At 47.1% G+C, this 8455-nt stretch overlaps 1 protein-coding gene across 1 annotated transcript; it reads left to right on the top strand.

The window, feature by feature from the left end:
- The first annotated feature begins 1198 nt into the window (after positions 1-1198).
- Positions 1199-7972, top strand: PTS (6-pyruvoyltetrahydropterin synthase). The gene is made up of 6 exons (XM_058193977.1): positions 1199-1352; positions 2501-2580; positions 4347-4369; positions 4777-4833; positions 5843-5913; positions 6266-7972. The coding sequence occupies exons 1-6, from the start codon at positions 1279-1281 to the stop codon at positions 6405-6407; spliced, it is 447 nt and encodes a 148-aa protein (XP_058049960.1). The 5' UTR covers positions 1199-1278; the 3' UTR covers positions 6408-7972.
- The last annotated feature ends 483 nt before the right edge of the window (positions 7973-8455 follow it).

Below are 8455 nucleotides of genomic sequence, written 5' to 3'. Positions count from 1 at the left end.
GGACCAAGATTTTCAGAGGCCGACACTTTCTGACCTTGTGAGAAGCTTGAGGAGGGGGCACTCAAAGGTCTGGATTAAGGAAGGTTGAGGAGCACCTACGGCAGGAATCTCCCACCTTGGCAGCTTTAGGACTTGCGAACTTCAACTCCCAGAATTCCTCAGACAGCATGGGAGTTGAAGCCTACAAGTTGGCAGCCCTGGAGACCCTGATCTATGGGGGCGTTTTGGAAGCTTTCCAGTCAGGTGGGGCAGCAGGCTGCAATTCCAAAGGGGAGCTTCCCAGGGGTCTCCTGAAAATGAGGGTTTCATGCAGTTCACCCGCAGATGAAAAGAGGGACGGGGTGGTGCCTTCGGGATTCCTAAGGCATTTGAGTCTGAAGACTTAAGAGACCACGAGACACCAGAATTCCAGACCACGAAGGAGGCCAGGGATGGTCTTTCATAAAGTAGGAGCAGAACCAACTGGTGTAAATTGCAGCTGCCAAGTTTTCATATAAGCGATGGGAAGATCTGTTGAACTGCCTAGCCCTACGGCAATATTTCTCCCTCTTGGCAAGCTGAAGATGTGTTGTCTTCAACCTCCTGCAATTGGATGCTGGAATTCTGGGTGGCTCCCAATCGAAAGTTAACAGCACACAAAGCCCTATTAAAAACAATTAAAAACCCTTTAACAACATTAAAACAACAAAAAAACTCCCAACGAACCTCAAGTCAAAGGTGCCAGGGCAGTCTCATCTTATCCAGCGTTGTGTTTGCATTTATACTAATGGCATAAGAAGGAATTCTCAAGGGAGGAAAGGACCTGGGTGAGGAGGGAGGAAGGTGCCAGGGTGGGTAAGGGAAGGGTCCGAAGCCCTCGGCCTGCAAACTGATTATGCTCTTGTCTGTTTCAGGCACTGCTTGTTAAAGTGGGTGGGGCTTTGCAAGGAAGTTCAGTTAGATGCAGTAACTCAAAAGCCCGAACAATATTTTGACTTCAAGGCCACCTACAAATAAAGAGGGCATGTCCACCTTTGGTCACTCTAGCCAGCTCAATCTGTGCCCAGGTCTGGAGAGGTCCTGCGGGTGGCATGAAAGCTCGCTGCAGCTCCCCAGGGACGGAGCAGCCACGCCAGCTGCAGGGCCAACTTTTGCACCAGCTTCTCCCAGGGTTGTGCCTGCGCCCGGCCATCCCCCGCCACGTGCTCGGCCCCGCCTCCTTCCCCAAGCCCTGCCATCTCTTTCTCCTACCTCCCTCCCCGCGCACGCGCGGTGGCGCCCGAGAGAGGAGGCTTTGCCATGGCGCCGCCGCCCGCTCGCCGGGCCCGGGTCTCCCGCTGCGCGGCTTTCAGCGCCTCCCACCGGCTGCACAGGTGACCGGGGTGGGGGGGAGCGAGCGGTGGCTGGGGCTAGAGAGGTGGAATAAAGGGCTCCTGAGCGCGTGCAGAGCGCCAGAGACCTCCGGCCGGAGGGGAAGGGGCGCTCCCGGGGCTGCCTCTTGCGGGGGGGGCGGGGTTGCATGTGTTTGTTGCAGGGGGCAAAGCGGGCATGGTCTTCCCCCACCTCCCCTTAAACTTGAGGGGGGGGTCTCTGTTCTTATGCATGCTTTTTTTAATAATTGGGAGCCCCCCATCATCCCCCAGGCGACTCAGCGCAGCCCTTGAACCCCTTAAAGCAGGGGTCTCCAACCTTGGTCCCTTTAAGACTTGTGGACTTCAACTCCCAGAGCTTTGCTGGCTGAGGGACTCTGGGAGTTGAAGTCCACAAGTCTTAAAGGGACCAAGGTTGGAGACCCCTGCCTTAAAGGCAGGAGCAGCCCTGCCCACTAGGCGCCCCGACCCCATACTTGCCCCCTGACCCTCCCCCCTCCCCCATGGCTGTCCCAGGTTTCTTTCTGCAGTCTTGGAAGGGACGTTGGAGGTCATCTAGTCCAGGAGTCTCCAACCTTGGCCACTTTAAGCCTGGGCGGACCTCAACTCCCAGAATCCCCCAGCCAGCTTTGCTTCTTGGGGTTGAAGTCCACCCAGGCTTAAAGTGGCCAAGTTTGGAGACCCCTGATCTAGTCTGTCCCTGATTCCTCTGACCATTCCAGGTCGATGGCTGGGCCACCTGGGCTTCAACCCTCCCCTTCTTCCCACCAGCAGTTTCCCCCCCCACCCCTGGCTCCCCAAAGAGGCAGGGTGACAGCCCCCTCCCCACTTGGTAGCTATCCGGGTGAGGAAATCCCCTCCTTATCCCACCTTGGGATCTCCCTCAGTGAAGCTTCCTCATGCAGGGATCTGGTCCTGCCTCGGGACCCTCTGGAAAGCCAGCCCAGCTCCTTCTTCACCCCTCTGGCTTGTTTTGGGACCCCTGTGTTGGGCCTCTGGGTTGGGGGTCCCGGCTGATGGAGCCCAACCGGTCTGATGGGTGAAGTCTGGCCAGGGATGGTGTGGAGTGTCCACCCTTCAAGATGGTCACAGTTGCACCAGATGTGGCTATTAGCACCGCTAAGACTACAATCCTTCCGTCTTCTCTGCAGCCCGTTGCTGAGCGATGAAGAAAACCGGAAACTTTTTGGGAAATGTAACAACCCGAATGGTCACGGCCACAACTACAAAGGTGAGAAGGGAGGGCCTCCATCTTTGAAACCAAGAGAAACTTGTGGGAGGGGGGAGAGAAAGGGAACCTGATGCCCCATCATCCACAGTGATTGGGATGAAAGCTCACCTGTTGTAGGTCCCTCATCCTATGAAAATTGCACTCCTGGGACAGACATGATGTGTGCCTGAGTTGTGTACAATTATTCATTTTGCACAGCTGCTGAAGCGTACTAGGTTTTATAGGTTTTTTTTTAAAAAATAAATTTTATTAAATATACAATTTAAAAACATTAGACATGGTGCGACTTGTCTGGTACAAACTTTTCTAACACTTTTTCTTTTGTGTAAATTACAATATAACATCATGCATATTCCTTATATACTTTTTGTACATTCAAACACAATCCCGTTACATACATATTTCTTTTCGTATCAAATCCTATTTACTCCTATCTAACGTTTCTTATATTATTTTATTTATTTTTCTCCCCTGCTCTTCACTTTGTTTCTAATTCTCTATCCCTACATTCCTCCATATATATATATATATATATATATATATATATATATATATATATATATGTTTTCTGAGGTTTTCGCGGGTGTTTGTATGTTGGTCTTTGGTTATTTGGGTTTTCTCCCGCGTAAAAAGGAAGAAGCAGTTAAAAAGGAAGCAGTTAAAAAGTAAGAAACAGCTGCAATCACACATTGCTCCCAGAAGCACGAAGCTGAAGCCTGAAGATGACGAATGAGACTTCATCGAAACGTTGACAAGACACTTCCAATTTTACGCGGGAGAAAACCCGAATAACCAAAGATCGATCGATCGATCGATCTATCTATCTATCTATCTATCTATCTATCTATCTATCTATCTATCTATCTATCTATCTATCTATCTATCTATCTATCTATGTATGTATGTATTGTTTTCAAAACACCATTAGTTCAAAACACCATAAATGATATAGGGCAACATACAACCATTACCAATTAATTGGTATTGGCCTTTTGCAATTTGCTTAGTTTTAAATTTTGGTTTTAAATTCTTTGTATATCAACTTTTTATCTCTGGCTGTACTCTGAGACCTTCGGGAGAAGGGCAATATAAAAATATAATAAATAAATAAATAAATAAATTGCAAGTAGAAGTGTTACCTGAACAATTTTGTTACGTTGGGTAACTAAATGTCTTTGGAGATTCTCCGTCATCCAGGTCATGGGTGTCCCAAAGTTGCTTTTTCATGAGGCAACTGGACTTTCTTGTTTTTTCTTTGAAACTTTCTTTTCTTTTCTTTCTTTCTCATCTAAGAAGCTTCTTCAGCTCTGACTGGATGGTGGGGAATGGAAAGATTTATACTCCTTGCAGGCAGCTGGTCATTTGCATCCTTTCAAATCCTACCATTTGCCTCCATCCAGTCACAGCTGATGTCCCGAACTTACGTGATCGCCTTTTGCGACCTTCTGACCAAAGTCTGTGGGGAAGCCAGATTCATTTTATAACTGGGCCACTAACAACTGTGATGATTCACTTAATGACTCTGGCAAGAAAGGGTGTAAAATGGGACAAAACTCACTTAACTTGCATAGCAACAGAAATTTTGGGCTCAGTTGTGGTCATAAGTCAAGGACTACCTGTATAACGAAAAGCAGGAAGCTTTCTTAAATTTTTAACGGACGTTATTCATGTGATTTATTGTTAAGATATTTGTCTGCTGATTATCTTCATGTGAAATCAAAACCACAACTTGATATTTCCTTCTTGTTCCTTTTCATTTCTTCTAGTGGAAGTGACTGTGCAAGGAGAGGTAAGTGAAAAGTTTTCAGATTTTAAACATTTGTGGTTTTTTTTCTATTTCCCCCCCCCCAATAAGTTTATTAAAGATTGTATTATACAATTAAGTGAAATGTATACTATATTTACAGAATAAAGAAATAACAATTTAATTTTTTAAGTGCAGAAAAGGACACAAATAGAAAAACAAATCTGCCCTTCCACCTCCAGCAAGTATAATTAATATTAACAGCTCAACACTATCTTTTCAAACGTAGCCAAAAATCTCTTTATTCCGTATCTCATTCCAGTTTCTATAAACCCATCTCTGGAACCTTATTGTTCTCTGTTAAGCTGCAAAAGAGTTATCAGAAATAACAACGTAAATAATATATCTATTACACCCACTCTGAATCTTTCCTTCCACGTTTTCCTTTCTAGATCAATCCTCTTACAGGGATGGTGATTAACCTGACGGTTCTCAAAGCCTACATGGAGGTAAGGAAGCTCTTGAGCCAGCCCAGAGGCTGCCAGCAGAGATTGAGCCATGCCCATGGACTTCATGGGTCTTGGGCAGGCAGTCGGGGATCCACTTTGGGAATCGAGGCACCCCAGGAGGTGCTGAGTGCAGCTTGCCAACTTTAGCTTCTTCCTACGTGTGGGTGGAGGATAAGAAGAAGAAGTCATAACCCTCCAAGTGAAAACAGAGGATAGATAGTATTGTGACCCAGGCCCAAGTAGGTAGTAGGAAACTCAAGTCTGTGAAAAAACAAACAAACTTTATTCGAACAGCTGAGAATTACTTCATTCCCAGCATAGTTGAACTAAATTAAAACAAATTCCTCCCAACACAAATTCATCAGTCCTATCGCAAACCTTGGTCCAATTAGGCAAACTGCCAAAGGCCTTTCTTGGCAAACGTTCAGAAGTCACAAAAATAAATGCAAGACGTAGACGAAGCAGAAGACGAAGCTACCAACGTTGTTTTCCAGCAAAGCCCAAACGCCGTTGCTGGTCTATTTTAAGCCTTATAGGATGGACCAATCATCTCTTGGCCCTACTCCCGAGTCATCCTCTTTGCTTGAGCTGTTCTTGCCTTCTGGCAGTTCTTTTCATGCGTGCACCAAGAGCAGGCTCCTCCTGTTCCTCTGCCTCACTACTATCAGTCTCTGGAGGTTCTGGTGTCCGCACCTCACTCACTGATGGCCCTGGCCTCACCTCAGTCTCATCGCTGTCCGACTCCGTTGCCAGCTGCGCAGGCTGCTGGCGGACCACAACAGATAGACCCTTTCCTTGTCTCCTAAGACCTCACTGGTGGGTGGAGAGGGGGAATTTTTACCCAAGTAGAAAACACTCAAGAGAAGGCTACAGGTTGATTACACTTCTCTGCAAAAATGCCGCAGGAGCTCTTGACTCACCCCATCAAATGTTTATCCGCCACGTGAGGCAGGTCTCCCAACAAGTCTGGTTAACTTTGAGCTAAAAGCCTCACCCCTCTGCCTTCTAGGAAGCCATAATGGAGCCTCTCGATCACAAGAACCTGGATAAAGATGTCCCCTACTTCGCAGAGGTCGTCAGGTACGCTACTTTATTCCTGGCCCTGGAGAGGCGTTTTCTCATCCTGAACTTGGGGTATGAAATTTGGGGAAAATCAAGACTGATTGTGGTTCGCTCCACCGGTCCTGACAATCCCAACCTGAAGGTCTTTTAAGGTGTTTTGGAGCCGGGATTAGAATTCCAGGCCAACACAAAACCAGCAACCTCAACACTCTCACTGTGCGGGAATCTGCGGAAGGAAACGCCATAGCTGCAGAAGGAGGTTTTTTCCCCCCTCTGGTGCAGCCACGGTGCAAGTGATTAAAAAAAATACAGCTAGCAAGGCAGCGTAATAATTCTCAAGGTTTCTTTCTCTTTCTCTCTCCCCCCCCAGTACTACTGAAAACGTTGCTGTGTTCATCTGGGACAACCTCCAGAAGTGCCTTCCGACCGGAGCCCTTTATAAAGTCAAAGTATACGAAACTGAGAATAACATTGTGGTTTACAAGGGAGAGGGAGCGCCTTCCGAGAAGTGAGACCCTTGTGGTTGCCTTTTGTGCCATTATTGTCGGTGAACTGCTCTAACTCAGCTGGTCTGGCCATCATCCATCCATCCATCCAGCCGTCCATCGGTCCGTCCATCCATCTGTCCATCCATCCATCCATTGGTCCGTCCATCCATCTGTCCCTCCCTCCCTCCCTCCATCATCCATCCATCTATTGATCCATCCATCCATCCATTGGTCCGCCATCCGTCTGTCCCTCCATCCATCTGTCCGCCATCCATCTGTCCATCCATCCATCGGTCCATCCCTCCATTTGTCCATCCATCCATCGGTCCGCCATCCATCCGTCCATCCATCCATCCATCCATCCATTGGTCTGTCCATCCATCTGTCCCTCCATCCATCCATCATCCATCCATCTATTAATCCTTCCATCCAACCATCCATCCCTCTGTCTGTCCATCCGTCCATCCATCCGTCAGTCCATCCACCCACCAACGCATTGTTGGACTTGTGAGTGTAAATGTTGATTTCTTTTGTTAAAGAATCACGTGAGTGAGTTGATGTGAAACAGGTGTTTTATGCAGCTTGGCGCCATCAAACCTCCCTGCTGTGCGAGCATTCAGTTCGATCTGAGTTAAGAAAAATAGCAATTCTTTCTTTGTTCCTGTTTCAGCAGGAAGTCCCTGCTTTTTCCATGATGAGTGTAAATCCCAAGATCCAGGGCATCTTTTGAGTGCAGGAGGGAGTTTTCCTGGTCCCAAGCAGCTTACAGGTAGTCCTTGACTTACGACCACAACGGAGCCCAAATTTTCTTTTGTTAAGCGAGACATTCGTTAAGTTTTGCCCTATTTTGCAACCTTAGAGTTTTGCCCTATTTTGCAACCTTTCTTGCCACGGTTGTTAAGTGAATCCGGCTTCCCCATGGGCTTTGCTGGTCAGAGAGGTGATCACATGACCCCGGGACACTGCAACGGTCATAAATAGGGGTCAGATGCCAAGCATCTGAATTTTGACCATGGAGATGCTACAGCGGTCGTAAGTGTGAAAAACGGTGATAAGTCACATTTTTTTCCCAGTGCTGTTGTAACTTTGAACGGTCCCTAAATGAACTGTTGTAAGTCGAGGACTACCTGTTATTTCCCTTTCTTGATCACCTGTTTTTTTTAAAAAAAAACTGGAGAGACCAGAGAATTGATTTACTGTGTAATTAAGCCAATAATTATAATTATAAGAGTCGGGAACGACTAGCACATATGTGCGAGGGGAACTTTTACCTTTACCTTACTATAATTAAGCTCATTCCCATACTCTTTTATGCAAGTTATGATGGTTGTTCAGTTGCTAAGTTGTTGTGCCCCATTCTTTGTGACCCCGTGGACCAGAGCACACCGGCCCCCTGCCCCCGTTCTCCACTCTCTCCTAGAATTTGTCCAAATCCATGGTCATCGTGTCGATCGTGCTCTGTCGTCCCATTCTCCTTGTGACCTTCCACCTTTCCCAACATCGGGGTTTTCTTTTATGCAAGAATGTTCCGCTAAAAAGTTTTGAGCTCTTGGTTCTTCCACAACCTAAATAAACATCTCTCAAAAGTTTTTTTTTTTTTCTGTTTCATCTTGGTCTGGTCTGGATGTGCTGCTTTTACCTCGTTTTTAAAAAGGACATGGAGATTTTGCAGCATCTTTCCCCTGCCACGCCCCACCAAGCCACGCCCACAGAACCGGTAGTAATACAATCTGAATTCCACCACTTGCTACCAATCAACATTTGTTTGATTGGCCATTATCAGTATCCTGTATATCTGGATCTGGGAGTCCTACAGGACCCTAATCCTCTTATTCTGCACCATATTCTGTGGGGGGTCGAGAGGTAAGAGGACCTGAGCTCATATATTGTGCAGTTCCCCATGCCTTCACTGCCACCCCTTCCTCAAAAAAGCATCACGGATGACCAGCTCTCTCCCATTACACTTGATGCTTATGGGGAGGGGCGGTTTTGTCCTTTGAGTGGTCAAGTGTTGTGTCTTGCCCGCTCTCACCGCAGCCGGGGCCTTCTTATCTGCTTCCGAACGCTGAGGA

This window comes from Ahaetulla prasina, chromosome 9 (genome assembly GCF_028640845.1).
Source record: "Ahaetulla prasina isolate Xishuangbanna chromosome 9, ASM2864084v1, whole genome shotgun sequence".
In the NCBI taxonomy this organism is placed as follows: Eukaryota; Metazoa; Chordata; class Lepidosauria; order Squamata; family Colubridae; genus Ahaetulla; species Ahaetulla prasina.
Note: the sequence above shows the minus strand (reverse complement) of the source record. Positions and strands in the feature narration are given on the sequence as shown.

Bases quoted from the DNA above. Each gene is read 5' to 3' on its own strand.
- PTS (XM_058193977.1), top strand. From the start codon at position 1,279: ATGGCGCCGCCGCCCGCTCGCCGGGCCCGGGTCTCCCGCTGCGCGGCT. The intron at 4,370-4,776 runs GTAAGTGAAAAG...TTTCCTTTCTAG, and splicing joins AAGTGACTGTGCAAGGAGAG to ATCAATCCTCTTACAGGGAT. The intron at 5,914-6,265 runs GTACGCTACTTT...CTCCCCCCCCAG, and splicing joins TACTTCGCAGAGGTCGTCAG to TACTACTGAAAACGTTGCTG.